The sequence below is a fragment of the Leucoraja erinacea genome, chromosome 1, assembly GCF_028641065.1.
Source record: "Leucoraja erinacea ecotype New England chromosome 1, Leri_hhj_1, whole genome shotgun sequence".
Classification (NCBI taxonomy): Eukaryota; Metazoa; Chordata; class Chondrichthyes; order Rajiformes; family Rajidae; genus Leucoraja; species Leucoraja erinaceus.
The window spans coordinates 4,047,346-4,074,670 of NC_073377.1; the positions used below are offsets into that span (position 1 = coordinate 4,047,346).

General features: G+C 43.8%; 1 protein-coding gene across 2 annotated transcripts in view; it reads left to right on the forward strand.

The window, feature by feature from the left end:
• Positions 1 to 27,325, forward strand: part of ctnna2 (catenin (cadherin-associated protein), alpha 2) — a 1,403,856-nt gene that overhangs the window by 154,222 nt on the left and 1,222,309 nt on the right. For both annotated transcript variants that reach the window (XM_055644902.1, XM_055644985.1), the window contains exon 7: positions 23,320 to 23,523. In XM_055644902.1, coding sequence (XP_055500877.1) covers positions 23,320 to 23,523 — 204 coding nt within the window. The remainder of the gene's footprint in view (positions 1 to 23,319; positions 23,524 to 27,325) is intronic.

Below are 27,325 nucleotides of genomic sequence, written 5' to 3' on the forward strand. Positions count from 1 at the left end.
TCCTCGGCCCACAGCCTAGAGGGAGGGAATATGTGCAACATTTCTTCCAAGTGGATATCTTGTACTGAATGATCCATTCTTCTTTGAAATTAAATCAAAATATTAGAATGATACAATAGCTTGACCATAAGGTGACATTTCTGTTCATATTATTTTATATCTTCTATACAAAGATTATTTTTAATTGAAAATCGCAACAAGTGGTTGAGATAGTCTGACTTGTTGAGACTGATTGCAATTTCAGGGTCACATCCTACTTTCAATGTATACATGATTGCTAAAAGGAAATAAATGCAGTAGGGATAAAATAAAGATTCAAAGGTTCAAAGGTCAGTTTAAAGGTCAATAAAGGTACAGTGAAAGTTGGATATTGATTTTATAATTACAACAGACTCTTGGGACATGAAGATAAGAATAAAATTGCTTTGTGGTATTTTTAAAAGAGACACCGAGCTGCAGGATATATTAATCTCCCCCCCTCCCCCTCATTCTCTTCCCCTGCCAATGTACCTGCTTGATCAAATTCACTCTTAATTAATGGACTGTTTTAAAAATGTTATCTTTAATCCCTGACCATTTTACTTTTCCGAAGGCAAAAGTTGATGTTAAGGCTAATTCTGCACTGCCTGGTATGAGCAGGTAGCATGACAGTCATTCATGATGATAATTTTTTATTTCCTATTTAGTTGGGGATGTTTTTATTGACTATCGACAAATGTTTTATCAGTAAGGATTTATGGATATTATTATGAAAATTCCAAATAAATTCCAGTAACAGGCCATTTTTAAGTACTTCCTCCTCACAAAGGGAGAATTATTTCAAGAAATAGGGCGGCACGGTGGCGCAGTAGTAGAGTTGTTGCCTTCCAGCGCCAGAGACTCGGGTTCGATCCCGACTGTACGTAGTTTGTACATTCTCCCTGTGACCGCGTGGGTTTTCGCCGAGATCTTTGGTTTACTCCCACACTCCAAAGACATACAGGTTTGTAGGTTAATTGGCTTGGTGTAAATGTAAAATTGGCCTTACTGTGTGTAGGGTTGTGTTAATGTGCCAGGATCGCTGGTCAGTGGGACGAAGGGCCTGTTTCCATGCTGTATGTCTAAAAACTAAATGTTTAGGTAGGTCATACCTCCAAATACTTTGATAACATGGCATTTGCCCTGACAAAAAGCCCTGTTCACTGGTTCATGAACAAAGGATGGAGATTAAATAAACTTGTAAACTAACTAGACTTGACTATTGCAACATTGGCTAGCTTTGCTGTCTTCTAATTAGTAAAATATAATGTCTATAGAGCATCTTGCTGTATGGTGACAAGGAAATAACAGATTATAGTTCTAGAAGTGGTGTTGTGTAAAAAATCAAGTTAGAATCTTTGGTTTGGCTGTCACTGGATCCTCGTTGGGGTGTATCATGTCTGTCTTGCCTAATTTATTTCAAAAGAACAATCTCTTCTATGCCATTCAAGATAAGCATCTAAGGACATTTGACCATGTTAAATATACATTCAGGATGATGAAGTTCAATTTTGCTGAGCATTTTATGTCTGGGAACTTTTACACATCTACAATGGATATTTAACATCATTGATCATCAAGTTTACAGCATCATTAAGCAAATTCTATCAGAAGGAAGGCCTGAACAAATTTGTGATATTTAATCTCTCAGTGACTATAATTAAATCATAAGACATTACAGTACAACGATCATTCAGCACAGTATCACCTCTTTGAAATAATTACAGTATGCAATTCATCTCACTTTTCTGTTTTTTCTTCAAATTCTGAAATGTTCACGTCTTGAGGTATTTTATCCAATCTATCACCTTTTATAATTATACACATGCAAACATTTTCTTCATTTTCTTCATCTTGCATCTCTGTTGCAAATTATCCTAAATATCAGTTTGCATCAGCATCATTAGCTTCTTATTTATTCTTATTGCACAAAAAGCCTTCTGTTCAGTGATACTCATTTTATTTGAGATTTTGTCGTGGTACCACTCTGGCAGGAAAAGATGAATTATTTTCCAGTATACTCATACTGGAGAAGAGAAATTGAAAAATTGTATTCCAGGCTGGCCTTCCAACTTTGTTAAGTGGAAAATAGTGGAAGATTAGAGAAGAGGAGGTAGGGGATGTGATTGTTGGGCGCAAGAGAAAGAGACAGGGAATGGAAGTTAAACTGTTGCCTTATTGATTCTATACAGGTGAAGATTATTCACTCATGGACCCATGTGTAACTGTGGAATTCCCCACCACAGAGGGAAGTGGAGGGCAAGTCACTGGATGGATTTAAGAGAGAGTTAGATAGTGCTCTAGGGGCTAGTGGAATCAAGGGATATGGGGAGAAGGCAGGCATGGGTTATTGATTGGGGACGATCAGCCATGATCACAATGAATGGCGGTGCTGGCTCGAAGGACCGAATGGCCTCCTCCTGCTCCTATTTTCTATTTTCTATGGGTTTCCTATGTTGTAACCCTCTGGCCAGTGTACCATATTCTTCCTAAAATGTATCATTTTGCACTTCAACACTTCAGTGTTAACTTATATCTGCTGCGAAACTGCCAGTCTGTGTCATTAATTCTGCTGATTTTAGATGTATCAAAATAATTGCTGAAGGTAACTTGTAATTTTGTTTCCTTTGAGTGTACATTAAAAGTATGTGCATATTTTAAAAAACAACTGCCATCTACTGGTAAACTAAAAACAGTGCATTTATTTCAATATTGTTATTTTAGAGCAAGTTTTTATGGTTCTGCAAGTCTTGCACAAAACTGCGTTTGAACCCACTCAATCAACAACCCATGGGATCTACTTCTTTGCAAGCACCACATTTCACCTGGTCCTCTCTGCTGATAAAATGTATTTGCAGGCATGAATTTGCCATGGATGTCATAAGTGAGATGTGTGACTTCCTCAGATATTCTTAGATCTGATACATAACTCGTGTTCTATCAGACAGCCGTGATCTTTACCCTCATACATGCATCTAAGACTTGGACTGCCAAAACTAAGGACCTTAAACTGCTACAAAGATAACTGGCAGCACAGTCTCAGTAAAATCTTCCAAATCCACTGACAGGATAAGCAAAATGCATATCAGCATTCACAGTATAGCGCTAATGATAGACAGTTGGATCCACAGGACAATTTATGATATTCGACTCATGAAATATGCATTTTTCTGAACTATGTTACGAGAATAAATCACTAGTATAGAATAAGAGATTTAAACATGTTCTCAAATCCTCCTTTGAAAGAAATGCAATATCCCCACCAACTTCTGGGAATTACTGGGAATGTGCATTTGCTTCAAGAAGGAGCATTTGGGATGATACTGAGAACCTTAGTCCATGTGTCAGGAGTGCCATGGAGTTCAGTGTAAAAGCAGTGGTGGCGCACCACCTCACAAATCACCCATCCACTCGCCAGACAGATTTTACCTTCTCCCCAAAATCCACAAACCTGACTGTCCTGGTAAACCCATTGTCTCTGCCTGTTTGTGCCCTACCAAACCTATTTCCACATACCTTGACTCCATCCTATCCCCCCTGGTTAAATCCCTCCCTATCCATGTTCAAGACACCTCAGACACTCTCCGTCATCTCCTGGCATTCCATTCTCTAGACCCACATCCCCTCATCTTCACCATGGACGTCCAGTCACAGGGCATCGGAAATGTCCTAATTCTTCAGGGAACAGGGCTTCCCCTCCCCTACCATAGATGAGGCTCTCACCAGGGTCTCTTCAATACTCCATAACACTGCTCTCTCTCCCCATCCCACCACTCATAACAAGGGCAGAGTCCCCCTAGTCCTCAACTTTCACCCCACTAGCCGTTACATACAACAAATAGTCCTCCGTCATTTTCACCACCTCCAACGTGACCCCACCACTGGCCACATCTTCCCATCCCCCCCCCCCCCCCCCCGCCTGCTTTCCGTAAAGACCGCTCTCTCCGTAACTCCCTGGTCAATTCTTCCCTTTCCTCCTGCACCACCCTCTCCCCTGGCACTTTCCCGTGCAACCGCAAGAGATCAAGTTCAAGTTCAAGTGAGTTTATTGTCATGGGTCCCTGTATAGGACAATGAAATTCTTGCTTTGCTTCAGCACACAGAACATAGTAGGCATTTACTACAAAACAGATAAGTGTGTCCATATACCATGATATAAATATATACACACATGAACAAGAGATGCTACACTTGTCACTTTACCTCCCCCCTCGACTCCATTCAAGGACCCAAACAGTCGTTCCAGATGCGACAGAGGTTCATCTGCATTTCCTCCAACCTCATCTATTGCATCCGCTGCTCGAGAGATCAGCTGATCTACATCGGTGAGACCAAGCGTAGGCTTGGCGATCATTTCGCCGAACACCTCCGCTCGGTCTGCATTAACCAACCTGATCTCCCTGTGGCTCAGCACTTCAACTCCCCCTCCCATTCCAAATCTGACCTTTCTGTCCTGGGCCTCCTCCATGGCCAGAGTGAGGACCACCGGAAATTGGAGGAGCAGCACCTCATAAGGGCAGTTTGGGCAGTTTGAACCCTAGCGGCATAAACATTGACTCTCCAATTTCCCGTAGCCTTTTCTGTCTCTTCCCCTTCTCAGCTCTCCCTCTGTTCCCCCCCCCCCCCCCCCCCACCCCCCACACTACATCAATCTGAAGAAGGGTTTCGGCCCGAAATGTTGCCTATTTTCTTCGCTCCACAGATGCTGCTGCACCCGCTGAGGTTCACTAGCACTTTTGTTGCCCAGACAGACACTTCCATCGGTGAAAGAATCTATGGTACATTCACTTTATTTGACACTTCAGAACTCACAGGACCAAAGTAGAAGCAAATCATATTTGATCCTGAGGATCTAGTTGAGACGAAAACAAGATGTAACAATCTGTATCCTATGGCCCCTTGCCCCCTTTTGTGCTCAAGGTCATATTTTCTTTTAACTAGCTGTTTAAATAGCTGCAGAAAATCGCTGCTTGGTCTCCACCCTGTCCTGTCCTGCACCCTGTCCTGTCCTGCACCCTGTCCTGGGGCGCCGTCCTGTATGGTAAAACTGCTTTTTTAAGGTCCCTACCTGGTCATTGTGCCTTCGCTCATAATGGGAACCATTGTGGGGGGATGTTTTTATGTTTAAATTACTTTATTACTGTTATGTCTGTATTCTTTCTTTATGTGCTGCATGGCAAGAAGCATTTCACTACACCTCGATGTATGTGACTAATAAAATAACCTTTGAACCTTTGAACCCTTCTTGACCACCCTATCTGCCTGTAACGCCACTTTCAAAGAGCGATTTGCCTGAACTCCTGGTACAGCAGTATTGCTCTACAATACAGCAGTATTGTAGAGTAGTAGCTGCTCTACAATACTCGCCAGAGCCGTACCATTCACTGTGTAGGTCCTGCCCATGTTGGACCTCCCAAAATGCAACACCTCACATTTCTCTGTATTAAATTCCATCAACTATTCCTCAGACAACCTATCTAACGAATCAAGATCCTGCTGCAATTTTTGATAATAATCTTCACTATCTGCAATAGAGCACACTTTATGTCATCTGCAAACTTTCTAATCATGCCATGTACCTTCTCATCCAAATCATTCATATAGATGACAATAGCAATGGGTCCAGTACCGAACCCCGAGGCACACCACTAGTTATGGGCCTCGAGTGTGAAAAACAACCTTTCATCATCACCCTTCGATTCTTACATGAAGCCAATTTTCTATCCAATCAGTTGTCTCTCCTAGGATCCCATGCACTCTAACCTTCCAGACCAGCCTACCATCTGGAACCTTGTCGAATGCCTTGGTGAAATCCATACATGTGTGTCTATGGCACTGCCCTCATCAGCCTTTTTTGTCACATCATTAAAAAAAATGGTCACATCATCAAAACAAATAAGTCCTGAACGATTTCATTTAGACATTACTTTTTTTTCCCTATCCCCTTAACCAAATTGTTGATATTGATAACTGAGTCTCAAGCATCAATCCTTGCAATGCTCTGGAAACAGGCCCTTCATCCCAACTAATCTATGCTAACCAAGATGCCCCATCCAAGCTAGTCCCATTTGCCCATCAACCAGAGAATAATTTGTTGAATTGCACTCTTTGCATTTTGTTCATTCTATGTTATTATATTATCCCAATTCCATGTGCTCTGACATTGTTGACTAACCTTCGGCTGGTAACTTTTTGAAATTCTTCTGGAAATCCAAATATATTATACCCTTTGGTTCCCACTTGTCTATTCTACTACTCACACCCTAAAAGAAATCTCAGTAAATTAGTCAAACAGTTTTTCTTTCATAAACCCACATTACATCGTACATAGAACATGGGTAGCATAGTGGTGCAGGGGTAGAGCTGTGACTAAACAGCACCAAAGACCCGAGTTCAATCCCGACTACAAGTATTGTTTGTACGGAGTTTGCACATTTTCCCTGTGACTGCATGGGTTACCTCCCGCATCCCAAAGACGTGTAAGATTGTAGGGCTTCTAGGTTAAAGTTACCCATATTAACGTGTGGGTAGTGTAAGAAGGAACTGCATATGCTGGTTTAAACTGAATATGGACACAAAAAGCTGGAGTAACTCAGCGGGACATCTCAGACCAAAGAAAGTTCTCGTCCCGAAATGTCACTCATTCCTTCTCTCCAAGAGATGCTGCCTGTCCCGCTGAGTTACTTCAGCTTTTTATATATATTAACGTGTAGGTTAATTGGCTTCTATAAATTGTCCTGAGTGTACAGGCTAAATCTAGTGCATGGGGTGATTGTTGGTCGGTGCAAACTTGGTGGGCCGAAGGGCCTGTTCCCACACTGTATCTCTAAGCTAAATTAAACTAAACTAGAACAGTACAACACAGTAACAGGCCCTTCAGCACAAAATGTTTGTACCAAACATGATGCTTAGTTAAACTGATCTCATCTGCCTGTACATGATCCATATCACTCTATTCCTTGCACTTCCATGTGCCCTCTAAAAGCCACCCACCAATGTGTTCCAGCCCTCTGCTTTTCAAAAACATCTTGCCTGCACATCTTAATTAAACTTCGAAGATAGACACAAAATGCTGGAGTTTTGGAGTCTATCCCCCAAAACTCAGCGGGACAGGCAGCATCTCTGGATAAAAGGAATGGGTGACATTTCGGGTCAAGACCTTTCTTCATCCCTCATCTCACTTTATAGCTATTCCCTCTAGTGTTGGACATTTCCACTTTGGGGAAAAAGGTTCTGACACTCTACCCTATCGATGCCTTTCATAATTATATATACAGGTGCACAACCTTTTATCCGGAGTTCCAGAAACCGAAAAGCTCCGAAAACCGGCCATTTTTTCCAGATGTCGTCTGCGCACCAAAGCTCGCGTTTGGCGCCAAACTTGACCCAAAACGACCCACGGTCAACCCAGGTCTGTACTTCTGTAGCGGCTGCCTCCTCCCTGGAGACCGGGAGACGCTTAAACATCTGTAAATCATTGCTTAAATGTTAGTCAGTTAGTTTGGAGGGCTTTTATGTGAAGGGGGGTGAAGGGGTAAACTTTAATTCTTAGTCCCCTACCTGGTCGGAGAGGCGGGGAGCGGTAAATGCCTTACCGGGCCGCTGTGCAGTAAGCTCCGCAGCGCTGTGGCCGGTGGGGCCGCGGGCGGCGCCGGTTGTAGCTCCGACCCCGGCAACTCTACCCCTGGCTGCGAGGCGCTCCAAATCCAGCGCGGCCCGCGGCCGGACGCCCGCAGCCCCAGCTCCGCGAATGTCGGGAGTCGGCGGCGTCACAGCGCTGGGAAACCAGCGGGGTGCGGGCAATGCCTTACCGGGTCGCCGTGCGGCAAGCTCCGGAGTGCTGTGGCCGCCGACACACAACATCGCGGAGCGTCGCTGGATTTGGAGCCGCGCAGCCAGGGGTAGAGTTGCCGGGGTCGGAGCTCCAACCGGCGCCGCCCGCGGCCGGACGGAGCCTCCAGCTCCGCGGCTCCAAATCCAGCGACGCTCCGCGAATGTTGGAAGAAGGCGGCCACAGCACTCCGGAGCTTGCCGCACGGCGACCCGGTAAGGCATTGCCCGCTCCCCGCTGGTGTCCCAGCGCTGCGACGCCGCCGACTCCCGACATTCGCGGAGCTGGGGCGTCCGGCCACGGGCCGCGCTGGATTTGGAGCGCCACGCAGCCAGGAGTAGAGTTGCCGGGGTCGGAGCTACAACCGGCGCCGCCCGCGGCCGGACGGAGCCCCCAGCTCCGCGAGGTTGGGAGTCGCCAACCAGGTAGGTAGGGGACTAAGAATTAAAGTTTCCCCCTTCACCCCTACTCCACCACCACCACATAAAATCCCTCCAAACTAACATTTATGCAATGATTCTCCCGGTCTCCGGGGAGGAGGCAGCTGCTCCAGACTTTTCAAGCCGCCCGCGCTACCTACCTAATCTACGCTAAAAATCTTCCATTCTGAAATCCGAAAATGTCCGAAATCCGACAAGTGTCTGGTCCCAAGGCTTTCGAATAAAAGGTTGTGCACCTGTACTATATTTTATATATTATTAGACCAAGTGGGACCCATTGGGTCCCTGTTACACTGGAGGCCTGGTCCCCCAATGCAACCCATTCCCCGAATGCAATATTCCACAACTCATCCTTAGCCCCCAACTGTGCAGGGGTGGCTCATTTCCCCTTATTCACCCTCCCTTATTTTAAACTTAAAAATAAATGCAATTGCACTTTCTAGGGCTGCCAATACTCAGTGTCCTGGGATTGTAACATTGTAGCGGGCAGGGTTACAATCCCATTGTGATGTCACAGCTGTAACTACCAGTGCAGATGGAAGAACATTTTCTCAAAGTGGGATTTTGTAGTTAAAAATGTGAATAACTTGTAAAATATACCATTAATGCGAATAAAACTTTGGTATACCACACCACAGGACAATGGTGAGTAAGGTGGTGCAAAACCTGTAGTGTTATTGTGTACCGTTTTGGCATAGTTCAGGTCATGAATCACACACGCACACAGAAAAGATGAGAGTTTTAGTAATACACTAGACCAAGTGCAGACCCGTTGGGTCTGCTCCCCCAATGGTGTGATCCCCCCAACCCAAGATTCCACCATGCACCCGTCTCCTCCAACGGAACTGAACCCGTTCCCAAATGCAAGATTCCAGCACTCCCCTGCCTCCCTCAGCAGTGGATTAAAAAAAAAATTCAAATTTCACCTCCCTGCCTGCTGCAGCTTTTCCAATTGCAATACCAATTGGCCCTCCCCCTCCTGTTGAAGCACTTGCTGTGATATCCCATTGAGGTGAAAAGTTCAGAGTGTTCCTGTCTTGCAACTTTGTTTTGAAGTGTGTTGGAAGCTGATAGGAAGGAGCAGCGAATCAAAAGGCAGACAGGCAGCTGGACGGACGGCAGGCGGCAGCCACAGACTTTTATATAATAACTAGACCAAGTGCAGACCCGTTGGGTCTGCTCCCCCAATGGTGTGATTCCTCCAACCCAATATTCCACCATGCACCCGTCTCCTCCAATGGAACTGAAGCCGTTGCCAAATGTAAGTTTCCAGCACTCCCCTGCCTCCCTCAATTGCACCTCCCCTGCCTGCTGCAGCAGTGAAAAGTTCAGTGTTCCTGTCTTGCAACTTTGTTTCGAAGTGTGTTGGAAGCTGATAGGAAGGAGCAGCCGTCAACGAATCAAAAGGCAGGAAGGGATCCGTACTGCAGGCGAACGGATGGATTTGAGTTTTATATATTAATAGATAGATAGACAGATATATTGACCCAGCTCAATCTTATTATCCTTTTCAAGATGTTCTTTTATTATATCCTTCCTCATATATTCCAGCATTTACCTTACAACTGACTTTTGGCTTACAGGTAGTCACTTCCTTACCAGTATCTCTTCTATTATTTTCTTAAGCCAGTGTTCGAGCCCTGATTATCTTCAGCCTTTTAATGGAGGATTTTCCTTTCAGTATAATGACGTGGAGGAGTTTGCCAATGTTCAATGTTCACTTTTCATGCAATTTTGATGGTCAAGTTATAGTTAAAATCCAACAGTCATCAATCAAATGAAAGAATTATTCCTATATAACCAAAGCACATTAGACACAGAGTGTAGCAATAAACTATTATAGGCATTATCAATAATTAATGGAATCTTTTATGAGATTATTTTACAATTCAGTTGCAAATATGATTTTTACTTGTTCTTGTGGAACAAGAGGATGTGACCATAAATGTATTTCTCCACATAGACAGATAGGAACTGGCTGGACAGTACTTTAGGAAAAACAAAACTTGACAAGGATGACAATTTATTAAAAGCAAATTAGAAATGTAAAAGTAATGGCCCTGTCCCACTGTACGAGTTCATTCCAAGAGTTCTCCCGAGTTTGCCCTGATTCAAACTCGGAGATTTACAGTAATGGCCGCTCGTCAGTACTCGGGGCTTTCGTGGACATTTTTCAACATGTTGAAAAATCTTCACGAGTCTTCCCGAGCTTACCTGCCGTTAGCGAGTCTTCCCCAGTATCTGCCGTTAGCGTTATGAGCTCTTGGAATGAACTCGTACCGTGGGACAGGGACATTACATATACATTTCTAATTTGTTTTTAATAATTTGTCATCCTTGTCACGTTTTGCTTTTCCTAAAGTACTCAGAGCTGCTGTGGATTTGGAAGCATCAGCAACAAAGATAAGCAAGAGAAAACACTGATTGGCTCTAGCCCAAATGGGAGGAAAGCTGGAAGTGAGTCAGAGGGGGAAAGTTTAAAACTGAGGAATTTGGGTTATAAATTGGTAAATTAGGCAATGTATCAGTCAATATAAGCAAGATGGCTCTTAGGGAGTGGCCCTGTGAGGGAAGTGCCCTGTGAGAAAAGTGTGAGTCTTTGGCTCAAGAGTCTTCTGCGAGGAGACTGTGGAGAGGAGGCTACGCAAAACGCTGAAGAGGGAGAGACGATAGAAGGAGATGTCAAGCAAGCTGATTCAGTGTGATGCTTGCACTATGTGGGAGGTCAAGGACACTGCTGGTGTCTCTGGCTGCTACAAATGTGAGAGGTGCATCCAGGTACAGCTCCTGAAGGACCGTGTTGGGGAACTGGAGAAGCAAGTGGATGACCTCAGGTTCGTCCGAGAAACTGAATCGTTCCTTGACAAGTCCAAGTGTAAGATTGGTACACCTAAGGTACTGGAAGAGAGAAGGTGGGTGACGGTGAGAAAGGGAGGGAAGCATGGAATGGAAACGTCCCCGGGTGTTTTACCTCTTGTGAACAGGTTCACCCACTTAGAAGCTGTCGGGACAGAAGACGTTATTACACTGGACGGCGGACTGGCTTGTGAAGCAAAAAGGGTTGTTGAGCCAAAACCAAAGAGGCCAACGTCAGGCAACGCCATTGTAGTGGGAGACTCAATTATGAGAGGTATGGACAGTGGTTTCTGTGGCAACAGACGGGATTCGAGGATGGTGTGCTGCCTTCCTGGTGCCAGGATCCAGGATGTCATGGACAGAGTGCAGAAAATCCTCAAGGGCGAAGGTGAACAGCCAGAAGTGGTAGTGCATGTCGGCACAAACGATGTCGGAAAGAAGGCGATGAATATTCTGCTGCGTGACTTTAGAGAGCTTTGAACAATGCTGAAAAGCAGGACCTCCAGGGTTGTTATCTCTGGTTTGCTTCCAGTTCCTCGTGCTGGTGAGAGCAGGAACAGGGAGATATGGGACCTGAATGCGTGGCTGAGGAACTGGTGCACAGGGCAGGGATTTAGATTCTTAGATCACTGGGATCTGTTTTGGAGTAAGGGGGAACTGTACAAAAGGGACGGATTGCATCTTAACAGGTGGGGGACCAACATTCTGGCAGGCAGGTTTGCCACTGCTACACGGGTGGCTTTAAACTGAATAAGGGGGGTGGGGTGCCAAATGGGATAGTCGAGGATGGAGTTAAAGGGAAAGAGTTTCTTAAATGTGTGAGCGGAGAGACAGAGGGGTGTAAAATGAGGGTAGAAGCAATAGGTAGCAAGGTGAAAAGTAAAACTGGCAGGCAAACAAATCCAGGGCAAAAATCAAAAAGGGCCACTTTTCAACATAATTCTATAAGGGGTCAGAGTGTTGTAAAAACAAGCCTGAAGGCTTTGTGTCTCAATGCAAGGAGCATTCAAAATAAGGTGGATGAATTGAATGTGCAGATAGCTATTAATGACTATGATATAGTTGGGATCACGGAGACATGGCTCCAGGGTGACCAAGGCTGGGAGCTCAACATCCAGGGATATTCAATATTCAGGAGGGATAGACAGAAAGGAAAAGGAGGTGGGGTAGCGTTGCTGGTTAGGGAGGAGATTAACACAATAGAAAGGAAGGACATTAGCTTGGAGGATGAGGAATCGATATGGGTAGAGCTGCAAAACAATAAGGGGCAGAAAACGCTAGTGGGAGTTGTGTTCAGGCCACCGAACAGTAGTAGTGGAGTTGGGGATGGCATCAAACAGGAAATTAGAAATGCGTGCAACAAAGGTAAAACAGTTATAATGGGTGACTTCAATCTACATATAGATTGGGTGAATCAAATTGGCAAGCGTGCTGAGGAAGAGGATTTCTTGGAATGTATGTGGGATAATTTTCTAAACCAACATGTAGAGGAACCAATGAGAGAGCAGGCTATTCTAGACTGGGTATTGAGTAACGAGGAAGGGTTAGTTAGCAATCTTGTTGTGCGTGGCCCCTTGGGCAAGAGTGACCATAATATGGTTGAGTTCTTCAGTAGGATGGAGAGTGACATTATTAATTCAGAAACAAGAGTCCTGAATTTAAAGAAAGGTAACTTTGAGGGTATGAGACGTGAATTGGCCAAGATAGACTGGCAATTGATTCTTAAAGGGTTGACGGTGGATATGCAATGGAAGGCATTTAAAGACTGCATGGATGAACTACAACAATTGTTCATCCCAGTTTGGCAAAAGAATAAATCAGGGAAGGTAGTGCGTCCGTGGAAAACAAGGGAAATCAGGGATAGTATCAAAACAAAAGATGAAGCATACAAATTAGTCAGAAAAAGCAGCCTATTAGAGGACTGGGAGAAACTGGGAGTCCAGCAGAGGAGGACAAGGGGCTTAATTAGGAAAGAGAAAATAGATTATGAAAGAAAACTGGCAGGGAACATAAAAACTGACTGCAAAAGTTTTTATAGATATGTGAAGAGAAAAAGATTAGTTAAAATAAATGTAGGTCCCTTGCACTCAGAAACAGGTGAATTGATCATGGGGAACAAGGACATGGCAGATAAAATTGAATAACTACTTTGGTTCTGTCTTCACTAAGGAAGACATTAATAATCTGCTGGAAATAACAGAGGACCGGGAGTCAAATGAGATGGAGGAACTGAGTGAAATCCAGGTTATCCGGGAAGTGGTGTTAGGTAAATTGAATGGATTCAAGGCCGATAAATCCCCAGGGCCAGATAGGCTGCATCCCAGAGTACTTAAGGAAATAGCCCCAGAAATAGTGGATGCATTAGTGATAATTTTTCAAAACTCTTTAGATTCTGGAGTAGTTCCTGAGGATTGGAGGGTAGCTAATGTAACCCCACTTTTTAAAAAGGGAGGGAGAGAGAAAACGGGAAATTACAGACCAGTTAGTCTAACATCGGTAGTGGGGAAACTGCTAGAATCAGTTATTAAAGATGGGATAGCAGCACATTTGGAAAGTGGTGGAATCATTGGACAAAGTCAGCATGGATTTATGAAAAGTAAATCATGTCTGACGAATCTTATAGAGTTTTTTGAGGATGTAACTAGTAGAGTGGATAAGGGAGAACCAGTGGATGTGTTATATCTGGACTTTCGGAAGGCTTTCGACAAGGTCCTACATAAGAGATTAGTATACAAACTTAAAGCACACGGTATTGGGGGTTTAGTATTGATGTGGATAGAGAACTGGCTGGCAGACAGGAAGCAAAGAGTAGGAGTAAACAGGTCCTTTTCACAATGGCAGGCAGTGACTAGTGGGGTACCGCAAGGCTCAGTGCTGGGACCCCAGCTATTTACAATATATATTAATGATTTGGACAAGGGAATTGAATGCAACATCTCCAAGTTTGCAGATGACACGAAGCTGGGGGTCAGTGTTAGCTGTGAGGAGGATGCTAGGTGGCTGCAAGGTGACTTGGATAGGCTGGGTGAGTGGGAAAATGCATGGCAGATGCAGTATAATATGGATAAATGTGAGGTTATCCACTTTGGTGGCAAAAACAGGAAAGTAGACTATTATCTGAATGGTGGCCGATTAGGAAAAGGGGAGATGCAACAAGACCTGGGTGTCATGGTACACCAGTCATTGAAAGTAGGCATGCAGGTGCAGCAGGCAGTGAAGAAAGTGAATGGTATGTTAGCATTCATAGCAAAAGGATTTGAGTATAGGAGCAGGGAGGTTCTACTGCAGTTGTACAGGGTCTTGGTGAGACCACACCTGGAGTTTTGTGTACAGTTTATGTCTACTAATCTGAGGAAAGACATTCTTGCCATAGAGGGAGTACAGAGAAGGTTCACCAGACTAATTCCTGGGATGTCAGGGCTTTCATATGAAGAAAGATTGGATAGACTCGGCTTGTACTCGCTAGAATTTAGAAGATTGAGGGGGGATCTTATAGAATCTTACAAAATTCTTAAGGGGTTGGACAGGCTAGATGCAGGAAGATTGTTCCCGATGTTGGGGAAGTCCAGGACAAGGGGTCACAGTTTAAGGATAAGGGGGAAATCTTTTAGGACCGAGATGAGGAAAACATTTTTCACACAGAGTGGTGAATCTCTGGAATTCTCTGCCACAGAGATAGTCGAGGCCAGTTCATTGGCTATATTTAAGAGGGAGTTAGATGTGGCCCTTGTGGCTAAAGGGATCAGGGGGTATGGAGAGAAGGCAGGTACAGGATACTCAGTTGGATGATCAGCCATGATCATATTAAATGGCGGTGCAGGTTCGAAGGGCCGAATGGCCTACTCCTGCACGTATTTTCCATGTTTCTAAGAGACGTCCCTGAGCTCCGACATACCCACTACGTTCATTCTCTGTGCTTACGAGTTTTTTTTTTTTTTAAACTCGGGAGAACTCTTGGAATGAACTCATACCGTGGGACAGGGCCATAAAGATACAACATTGTATGCAGATACAAGGCTGAAGGACAACCTGCACAAACTTCTATTTAATTCATTTTGAATTACTTTCATTAGCCATGTTCCTTGTTTAAATTGCCTTAATACTTTTTGAAACTGTTCAAGAACTGTTAAATAAACCATTAGCAGCACTACACGTCTTCCTTCGGTATATTTTCTGATATAGAGATGCTAGTTATTAATATTATTCTTTGATCCATTTCTCACACTCTGGGTTCCAGCTGCACTTCAGAAAATAAACAAGATCTGGCCTAATGAATTCAGTACTTTTATGATGAATATCTGGCTTTGTGAAAAATAATCATCAGCATAGACATAAGTTGTGATCCTCACACTATTTTAGTGACTACAAGTTGTTCTGTTTTTAAACATGGAATTGTTTTTCAATTATTTGGTCAGCTTTGTGCTGTTGAATAATGGAACCAAAATACGTTTTTTGGATTTAGCTACAGTGCTCTCCATAATGTTTGGGACAAAGACCCATTATTTATTTATTTGCCTCTGTAGTCCAAAATTTAACATTTGTAATAGAAAAAAAAAAATCACGTGGTTAAAGTGCACATTGTCAGATTTTATTAAAAGCCATTTTTATACATTTTGGGTTCACCCTTTAGAATTTACAGCTGTGTTTATACGTAGTACCCCCATTTCAGGGCACCATAATAGTTGGGACACATGGCTTCCCTGCGTCTGTAATTGGTCAGGTGTGTTCAATTACCTCCTGAATGCAGGTATAAGAGAGCTCTCAGCACCTTGTCTTTCCATCACCTTTGGAAAATGTATTGCTGTTTATTAACATGAGGACCAAGTTGTGCCAAGAAAAGTCAAATAACCCATTATGGGATGAGAATTTAGAATAAAACTATTAGAGACATCAGCCAAACCTTAAGCTTACCAAAATCAACAGTTTGGAACATCATTAAGAAGAAAAAGAGCACTGGTGAGCTTACTAATCGCAAAGGGACTGGCAGACAAGGAAGACCTCCACAGCTGATGACAGAAGAATTCTTTCCATAATAAACAAAAATCCCCAAATACCTGTCCGACAAATCAGAAACACTCTTCAGGAGTCAGTTGTGGATTTGTCAATGACCACTGTCTGCAGATGTCATGAACAGAAATACAAAGGCTACTCTGCAAGATGCAAACCACTGGTTGGCCTCAAAAATAGGATGGCCAGGTTACAGTTTGCCAAGATGTACTTAAAAGAGCACCCACAGTTCTGGAAAAAGGTCTTGTGGACAGATGAGACGAAGATTAACTTATATCAGAGTGATTGCAAGAGCAAAGTATGGAGGATAGAAGAAACTGCCCAAGATCCAAAGCATACCACCTCATCTTGTCAGGTCTCGCGTTTGATCTAGTTTCTGTTTCTCATCGGTTTTTAGTATTAGAGTTTGCATTCTTGTTTTATTTTGGTGTCTCACATCTCCTCTTGTTTCAGGTCCCATTTCCTGTCAGGTCGTTTACCCTCATGTGATTGTTGGCCCTGCCCTGATGTGTTTCACCTGTGTCTCGTTATCCCCTGCTAGTCTGTATTTAAGCCCATTGTGTTTTTGTTCTCATTGCCAGTTCGTTGCCGATTAAACTCTGAAGACTGATCTGCCCTGTGTCTGAGCCTGCATTTGTGTCCTCCTCCTCGTTCAGTTCTGATACATCTGTGAAACATGGTGGTGGGGGTGTTATGGCCTGGGCATATATGGCTGCTGTAGGTACCGGCTCACTTATCTTAATTGATGATCCAACTGCTGATGGTAGTAGCATAATGAATTCTGAAGTGTATGGACACATCCTATCTACTCAAATTCAAACATATGCCTCAAAACTCATTGGCCGGCAGTTCATTCTACAGCTAGACAATAATCCCAAACATACTGCTAAAGCAACAAAGGAGTTTTTGAAAGCTAAAAAATAGTCAATTCCTGAGTGGCCAATCATCCAATCTAAACCCAATTGCGAATGCCTTTTATATGATGAAGAGAAAACTGAAGGGGACTAGCCCCCAATAGAAGCATAAGCTAAAGATGGCTGCAATACAGGCCTGGCAGAGCATCACCAGAGAAGACACCCAGCAACTGGTGATGTCCATTAATCACAGACTTCAAGAAGTCATTACATGTAAAGGATATGCAACAAAATACTAAACATGACTACTTTCATTTATGGGTCACGAGGGGACTATGTATAAACACTGCTGTAATTGCTACACAGTGAAACCAAAATGTATAAAAATGGCCTTTATTAAAATCTGACGATGTGCACTTTAACCACATGTGATATTTTCTATTAATAAATGATTAACATTAACCACGTGTGATTTTTTTCTATTAACAAATGATTAATGTCCCAAACATTATGGAGGGCACTGTATGCTCAAAATGATTGTTTGCCTTGTCGGCACTTGATTTTTCATTTTCACTTGAACTTCTTTGTATATGAAGTGACATAATTTAAATATTCCCACAATTCCATTTCATTTAATGGAGGTAACAGATGCTGAAATCTGGAGGAAGACAGATAGAAGTGCAGAGGTTTAGCCAGAAAGGTATCTTATCTTTCACTCCACCAGTCTCCATCCATCAGCAACATTTGAACAGTTACAATGTGATCCCACCACCAGTGATATCCTTGCCTCCCCCTTCTTTCTACTTTCCACATGGACCACTCTACCTGTGACTCCTTGGGTTCATTCATCGCCTCCCACCCATTCTTGTCCATGAAGAGAACGTCTATGATCGAGTCCTTGTCAAACGTCTTGGTTACTTCTTCCAAAAACTCAAACAAATTCAATTGTGTGAGGCGTGGTCTCCCACTTACAAAACCATGTTGACTATCCCTAATCAGCCTCCATTGATCCAAATGCATATACATCTCAGAATATTCTCCAGTAACTTATCTGATGTTAGGCTTACTGGTCCCTGGCTTTTCCTTGTAGTTTTTTCTTAAATAGAGGCACATTAGCTATACTCCCAGTCCTCCAGCACCCCCCCCCCCCCCACCCCCCCTTGTCCGATGGTGATTCATCTATCTCTGCCAGGGATCCTGCAATTTTCTTCTCTAGCTTCCCTGTGTCCTTGGATTTATCTGATCTGACCCAGAAGATTATCTTCTTATTCCTTACTACGTCCAGCAACTCCTCGATCATAATACGGACTGTTCTCAAGACATCTCCATTGGCTGTTCTCAAGCCATCTCCATTGACTGTATCAGGTTCCCCAGTCTTTGTCTTTTTCCAGAATAAAAACAGAGGGGAAATACTTATGGAAAACCTTGTTCATCTCCTGTGGCTTGTCACAAACATGACTGTAGACAAAAGTGCTGGAGAAATTCAGCGGGTGAGTCAGCATCTATGGAGCGAAGGAAATAGGCAATGTTTGATGCCAAAACCCTTCTTCAGACTGATGTGACGGTGGGGGGGGGAAGGAGAAAGTAAGCGGTAGCTTACTTTCTCCTCCCCTTCTCAGCTCTCCCTCAGCCCACTGATTGCACCTCTTCCTCTCTGGAGCAGGTTTTCATCAAGGATCTCTCTGTACTTTGCTCTGTTCATCTTTCCCTCGATCCTGACTAGTCTCCCAGTTCCTACCGCTGAAAAACATCCCCACAGCATAATGCTGCCACCAACATGCTTCACCGCAGGTATGGTATTGGTCAAATGATGAGCGGTGCCTGGTTTCCTCTGGACATGGCGGTTGGCATTCAGGCCAAAGAGTTTAATCTTGGTTTCATCAGACCAGAGAATTGTGTTTCTCATTGTCTGAGAGTCCTTTAGGTGCCTTTTGGCAAACTGCAAGTGGGCTGACATGTGCCTTTTACTGAGGAGTGGCTTCCATCTGGCCACTCTACCATAAAGGCCTGATTGGTGGAGTGCTACAGATATAGTTGTCCTTCTGGAAGGTTCTCCCATCTCCACAGAGGAATTCTGGAGCTCTGTCAGAGTGACCATCGGGTTCTTGGTCACCTCCCTGAACAAGGCCCTTCTCCCATGATTGCTCAGTTTGGCTGGGCGGCCAGCTCCATTAAGAGCCCTGGTAGTTCCAAAATTTCTTCAATTTAAGAATGACAGAAGCCACTTTGCTCTAAAGGACCTGCAAATGCTGCAGAAATTGTTTTCTACCCTTCCCCGGATCTGTCTCCCGACACGTACCTGTCTCGGAGGTCTACGGATAATTCCTTCGTCTTCATGGCTTGGTTTTTGCTTTGATGTGCACTGTCAACTGTGTGACCTTATATAGACAGGTGTGTGCCTTTCCAAATCATGTCCAATCAATTTAATTTACCACTGGTGGATTCCAATCAAGTTGTCGAAACATCTCAAGAATAACCACTGCAAACAGGATGAACCTAAGCTCAATTTTGTGTGTGAAAGCAAAGGGTCTGAATACTGAAATACATATTTCTAAACACCTGTTTTTGCTACTTCATTCTGGGGTATTGTGTGTAGATTGATGCTAAAAACAAAGAATGTAATCAATTTTTAAATAAGGCTCTAATGTGGAAAAAGTGAAGGGGTCTGAATACTTTCTGAATGCACTGTATTAATTATATACAGTTTTTATCTTTACACCTATTATCTATGATATATACAAAATTGGTGTATTGGTAATTGAGACTTGAATGTGATAAAAGGTTCTGCTAGATGGCAGTGGAAAACTGCTGCAATTACCACTAAAATATGGAGGCTTCCCATAACCCAAATAATAAATTTAGTGCATGAAGGAAAATACATTAGGAACTGTAACTTCATAATAGGACAAGTAAAAGCTGGAAATGCTTGACAGATCAATCAGCAGCTATAATAAGGCCCTTGAGAAGGAAGTTGCAGTGTCCATTTGCAGGTTTGAGGGTTTTCATAGAGCATAAGGCATTACAGCACAGGAACAGGCCCTTAGTTTTCATAAAGTTTGTACTGAACATGATGTCCCTTCAGCCTGCATGTGCTCCATATTCCTCCATTCTTTTATTTCATGTGCCTGTTTAAAAATATTTTAAACATCACTATGCTATCTGCTGCCATCACCACACCTGGCAATGCATTCCAGCTACCAACCACAACATGGAGGTTCACTGACTGGATTGCATAGTCAACATGGGTAATAATAATACTTGGCCAGATCTTACCTTTGCTAGTTCTAAGCAAAGATAGACACAAAATGCTGGAGTAACTCAGCATATGTCTAAAGACTCATTGACAGATCTGGAAGGCTAAGTTCACTTAAGTTTAAAAATGAAACAACAATTACAGATATGAAGAAGGCTATCAAAGGATACAGTACGATATAGGTCAATTATAGTTCTAAGCATCGAAATGGCAGATGGAGTTTAATCCAGGTAAGTGTGAGCAGTTGCACTTAGGGTGGTCAAAAGGGGAAAGTATACAGTTAATGGCAGGACACAACAGCATTGATGTACAGAAGAATCGTGGGACCCATTTTCATAGTTCCCTGAAAGTAGTCACGCAATTCGATAGTGGGTAATGAAGGTATGGTTTGCTTACCTTTATCATTTGAGGCACTGAGTGTTGGAGGTTTGGAGAATACGTTAGAGACGCTTATAAAAGTATGAGAGGTATAGAGATAGGGTAGATAATCAGAATCTTTCCCTCAGGGTGGAAATGTCAAGTACGCGAGGCCATGGCGAAAGTTTAAAGGAAATCTACGGGGCAAGTTATTGGCACAGAGTGGTAAGTGTTTGGAACGCACTGCCAGGGATGGTGGTGGAGGCAGATATGATCGTGACATTTAGGAGATTTTTAAATAAGCTCGCAGATATACGGAATGGAATGTATCGAGCCAGCTGAGGAGATTAATTTAATTTGGTATAATGTTTGGCACAGACATTGTGTGCTAAAGGGTCCTTATCTGAGCTACGATGGCCTATAACCTATGTTCCATTAAAGATTTCATTGGACTCCATGCTGTGGAGGGCAGTCAAAATGAGATACGTACAGACACCGACGCACAGACGTTGTGGTCCAAAGGGTCGATTCTTTGGTGCGCTGTTCTATGTTTTAAATGTTCCATGTTAAGATGTGAGAGTAGTGTCTGTGGACAGCAATTCCAGGTCTGGGGACTGGAAAAGCAAGATCTGGTTCGGCATTACTCAAGGTCTGTTTTCTCGGTATTATAAGTTAGTTGTATATTAATTATACTTAGGACATGCAAGAAGGACATTTCTTTAATCAATTTGTAAAAATCTAAAACACCCTAAATGGTGGCACGATTGGCGCAGTGGTAGAGTTACTGCCTTACAACATTACAGACTCAGGTTCGATCCTGACTTTGGGTCTATGTAGTTTGTATGTTCGGCCCATGACCTATCTGGGTATTCTCCGGGATGACGGGTTTCTTCCCACACGCCAAAGATGTACAAGTTTGTAGGTTCATTGGTTTGGTACAATTGTAAATTGTTCCTAGTGTGTGTAGGATAGTGTTCGAGTGTGGTGATCGCCGGTTGGCATGGACTCGGTGGCTGAAGGGCTTGTTTACGTGCTGTATCTCTAAACTCAATTTAAAAAGTCCTTATTGTTTTAATTTGGATCGGGCAAGAGGAATGTATAATTAATGCTTTAAGCATCATCCTTCTTGCTCCAGTTGTTAGACAATAGACAATAGACAATAGGTGCAGGAGTAGGCCGCTATTTCATCTTTTATGATTGACTCCAGCATCTTCCCCACCACCGATGTCAGGCTAACTGGTCTATAATTCCCTGTTTTCTCTCTCCTGCCTTTCTTAAAAAGTGGGATAACATTAGCTACCCTCCAATCCATAAGAACTGATCCTGAATCTATAGAACTTTGGAAAATGATTACCAATGCATCCACAATTTCTGGAGCCACTTCCTTAAGTACCCTGAGATGCAGACCATCAGGCCTTGAGGATTTATCAACCTTCAGTCCCATCAGTTTATCCAACATTATTTCCTGCCTAATGTGGATTTCCTTCAGTTTCTCCTACACCCCAGATCCTCTGGCTAGTGCATCAGGAAGATTGTTTGTGTCCTCCTTAGTGAAGACGGATCCAAAGTACCTGTTCAACTCATCTGCCAATTCCTTGTTCCCCATAATAAATTCACCCTTTTCAGTCTTCAAGGGTCCAACTATGGTCTTAACTATTTTTTTACTCTTCACATACCTAAAGAAGCTTTTACTGTCCTCCATTATATTCTTGGCTAACTTTCCTTCGTACCTCATCTTTTCTCCCTGTATTGCCTTTTTAGTTATCTTCTATTGCTATTTAAACGGTACCCAATCCTCTGGCTTCCCACTCATCTTTGCTATGTTGTACTTCTTCTCTTTTATTTTTATACTGTCCCTGACTTCCCTTGTCAGCCACGGTCGCCCCTTACTCCCCTTGGATTCTTTCTTCCTCTTTGGAATGAACTGATCCTGCACCTTCTATATTATTCCCAGAAATACCTGCCATTGTTGTTACACTGTCATCCCTGCTAGGGTATCTTTCCAGTCAAATTTGGCCGGCTCCTCCCTCATTGTTCCATAGTCCCCTTTGTTCAACTGTAATACTGACACCTCCGATTTACCCTTCTCCCTCTCAAATTGTAGATTAAAACTTATCATATTATGGTCACTACCTCCTAATGGCTCCTTAACCTCGAGTTCCCTTATGACGAAACAAGCGTTTCCAGCATTTTGTAATTTAATATTTATTGGAAGAATACTAATTATTGGATTCTGTCTCTTGATCAACCTTTTATGTATTACATAAAAGCAAAATAAAAAGTGATGAATCCCTGGCTCAAGTTCTAAAATTCATCGTAAAATTAAAGATAAAAATGACACAACAATAGAAGTTCACTCATTATTAGTTACTCACAGATTAATGACTAACTATAAAAAAGATGCTGGCTGACCTGCTGAGTTACTCCAGCTTGTTGTGTCTATTTTTGTTTTAAATCAGCAACTGCAGTTCCTTCCTACACAATTATAAAAAAGATGTGTTTAACCCACCATTACTACTTATTCTATGCCAAAAAAAATATTTACTGTGCCTTCGATTTCCATGATAACTATAGTGAAGTGATGCATTGTAAATTATAGACACAGTATAGGAAAGAGGGTCATTCTTAAATTGTGTTACGATAACAAATGTTTCAATTTTTTGTCATTCTTTTCCTCCATTTTTCCAATTTGTATCTTCACAGAACAAGATAATTTTGGATCCTATGCACTTCAGTGAACAGCGATACAGACCCTCGTTAGAAGAGCGGCTGGAAAGTATTATCAGTGGGGCTGCACTAATGGCAGACTCTTCATGTACACGTGATGATCGGCGAGAAAGAATTGTGGCAGAGTGCAATGCTGTACGACAAGCCCTTCAAGATCTCCTTACTGAATACATGAATAATGTAAGTTATTTGAAACCAATTTTCTATTGGGCCTATGATCCTTAATCTCTTTATTCTGTATAAATTCTCATGCTGAGCAGTCTTCCACGTGGATTTGTATGAGTTGGTCTTCAATGATTTGAAATTATTAGCTTCAAGATGTACTTTCTGTGATAATAGGAGTTTAATTTTTATTTGCAGGTATATTGAAAATGGCAATTTAGATTAAATTAATTAATATTGTGAGCAGCAATATTTCATTTCATAATCTGTGGTACAGAAATACACTTGTATAGACTTTGACCAGAGTGCTTGCAGAACTGCAATATCAGAAATATAAAATTAGGAATTACCTGTATAACTAAATGTTATGATTTTTATCTGTGGATTACAATTACAGTTAAATATGTGTTTGAATATTGTGATGACATGCTTGAAAACTCTACATGCTTTTGTGATGATTCCAGAAAATGCATACTCCTTTATTTCAAGTATTTTGCATATCTGATGACTTGATTTAACCTACTTGATTTACTTTTGTATTTGATAACTGAAAATTTAAAGAAGCATCCTTTTCCCAATGATGGATCACATCTCAGTTTTGCTATGGTTCATGAATGAGTAACAAAATTATAGTTGTTGATATTTCCGTAAACTTCTGTATGTTTTATGTTGGGCAGTAGAAGAATTTAAGATTTGGAAGAATGATATATCCGCATACGAGATAATGATATAGTGCCACTTTTGCATGTTTCTTTTAATACTGGATTGGATATAATAACTTAGCTGACCAAACCTGAAAATAAGTATTCTGTATAAATAATATGTTGTAGCGGCGCCTACTGGCGCACGCAGGTATCGAACCCGGCGTTCGGAAGCCGCGGTCACGTGACTTGGGAGGGGCTGCTTGTTTTTGCGCGGTTTTGCGTTCGCGCGGCAGGACAGCACTGACCACCGTTGTGGCCAGACGTGTCAAGAGAGCCTGTATACTGAAGAGTAAATTTTTGCATAAAGATTAATTTAAAAGTTAATTGTCGTTCTTGAGACCGCCGAATTGGTGACCCCGACCTGTCCAGCCGTCGTTAGACAAGAGAATCATGCAGGAAGACTACGTTCCTGCAGAATCGGCTGGCACGTGGCAGAGCTCGCCGGCTTTCAAATTGTCATCGTTTTGGCCTGAACAACCACAGGTGTGGTTCGCCCACGTTGAGGCACAGTTTCACCTCCATCGCATCGTAGTGGACGATACTATGTACTTTCATGTGGTTGGGGCATTGCCGCAGGACTGTGCCTCGAGGCTGTTGCCCTACGTCAGGGACCCGCTGACCATCGCCAAATACGAAGGGCTGAAGGCCCTGCTGCTCCACGCTTAAGGTCTCAGCCGCAGAGACATGGCAGCGAAGCTGCTGCACATGGACAGTGTCGGTGACCGGTGGCCATCCACCATCATGGAGGAGATGTTAGCCCTGATGGACGGGCACCGTCCAAGTCTGATCTTCGAACAGGCGTTCCTGGAGCAGGTGCCTGACGAAATCCAACTGATGCTCGCCGGAGCTGATTTCAGCGACCCCCAACAACTCACGGAGAGATCTGACAAATTGTGGGCACACAGACGGCGGGACCTGCGTGCTTTTCACCTGCCCCCTGGTCACGGCGCGGGTGCAACCGATACAACATCGGGAGGAAGAAGAAGCCCAGCCCAGCGCTGAAGAAGCATCGCCGCGGCCAGTGGTCTACAGCCAACGTCGCTGTTGTTAGTACCATCAACGATACGGGCCCGAAGCCCAAAGATGCCGGAGCCCCTGCTCATATCAGGGAAATGCCCGTTCCTGCATTCCCATGCCAGTCTTCCAAGGAGCAGACTCATGTGCGCCCGCCGGTGCAGGATTTTGCTGTCCCGGCCGGCAGGTTCCTGCACATCCATGTCGACTTGGTGGGTCCCTTGCCGTGTTCGCGCGGGACTACTCACCTACTGACTATCGTGGACAGGTTTACCAGGTGGGCGGCGGCGATACCGTTAAGGGATACCTCCGCTGAAGCGTGCACGAGGGCCATTGTCTCGAATTGGATCGCTCGTTTCGGGGTCCCCTCCTATATCACTACCGATCGTGGGGCCCAGTTCACGTCCTCCCTTGTGGAGTGGTATGGCGCAGCTGTATGGCGCAAAGCTGCATCAGACCACTGCGTACCACCCAGAGTCCAACGGGTTGGTTGAGCGTTTCCACAGGCACCTGAAGTCGGCGTTGAAAGCCCAGACTGAGTCGACCAGTTGCCTTGGGTCTTCTTAGGCATCAGAACCACGCCTAAGGAGGACCTCAACGCCTCCTCAACTGATTTGGTTTCGGCTCGGTTTTGCGTGTTCCTGGGGATTTCCTGCCTGTCCCCTGGGATCAAGAGGTCCCGGTTTCGGCATTTTTAGCTGAATTTCACTAGCGGGCGCACGCTTTGGACATGGTTCCCACTTCCCGGCATGGTTCATCTGCGATGCATGTGCCTACTATGTTACGGGATTGTGCTTATGTTTTACTCCATAGAGATGCTCACCACTCGCCGTTACAGCGGGTGTATGAGGGTCCGTACAGGGTGCTGAGTACTGGTGCCTCGACTTTTACATTGGACATGGGTGGCAAGGAGGAGTTTGAATCCGTGAGCCGCCTTAAGCCAGCACACGTCGACGAGGATAGCCCGATGACAGTGGCCACTCCGCAGCGTAGAGGACGTCCACCGGCTGTTTTGCCGGCCTCTGCACCTGTTACCTCCGGTTATGTTTCTCCGGTCCCCTCTGTTACGCCCGTCCCTCGATCGCATTTTTCGTGTCCTTCCGGTTCTGTTTTGTCGGCCCCTACTGTTACGCTCGCCCCACGACCTCGGACTACGTGTTCCTGTCGAACCGTCCTGTTACCTGTGCGTTTCTGTACCGCGGATTCTGGGGTGGGGGCATGTAGCGGCGTTCGGAAGCCGCGGTCACGTGACTCTGGAGGGGCTGCTTGTTTTCGTGCGATTTTGCTTTCGCACGGCAGTTCAGCAATGGCCACCGTTGTGGCCAGACGTGTCAAGAGAGCCTGTATTTATTAACCTGGAGTTTTTTAAACCTGTAGATTTATTCAGCCTGTATTTATTAACCTGTAGTATTTTAAACCTGTAGTTTTATTCAGTAGTTACATGTTAAGTTGGTCCGCTAACGTAATTGTCATTGCTGCTGTAGCTGAGCAAAGGAAGTTCTCTCAGGCTCAGCTACCTGTTGACTCCCTAGGTCTCAAGGTGAGATAAGCTTATGCAGCAGGACACTCCCCCTAGGCCGTGACGCCACGTGCCAGGCCTCGTAACTACTGACGAGGGTTCGACCATAAGTGGTCTGTGTATCAGCTGACGCCACAAAAGAAACATTTTGGATTTTCCCTTCATCTGACCATTATAACTCTACTGAGGAAAACCAGGAAAATACATTTAATTACCTTTTCAAGCGGTTGACACAGGTACAATGGGCTGTTTGTGCCATAGGTGCATGAGAGATGGAAGTGGAAGTGGGCTGTTCACCTCTTGTGCATTCTCCACCCATTCATCATGATCTCTGTGATCTTCAGTGCCACCTTCCTGTGTAAATTCTCTTAATATCTAAAAATTTGTTCATCACTATCATAGTTGTAGGTAGACAAAATAGCTGGAGAAACTCAGCGGGTGCGGCAGCATCTCTGGAGCGAAGGAAATAGGCAACATTTCGGGCCAAAACCCTTCTTCAGACTGATGATAGAGGCAAGGAAGCTGTTCCTGAGACTGATGATGCATGCTTTTAAGCTTCTGTATCATTTGCCTGACAGGAGTT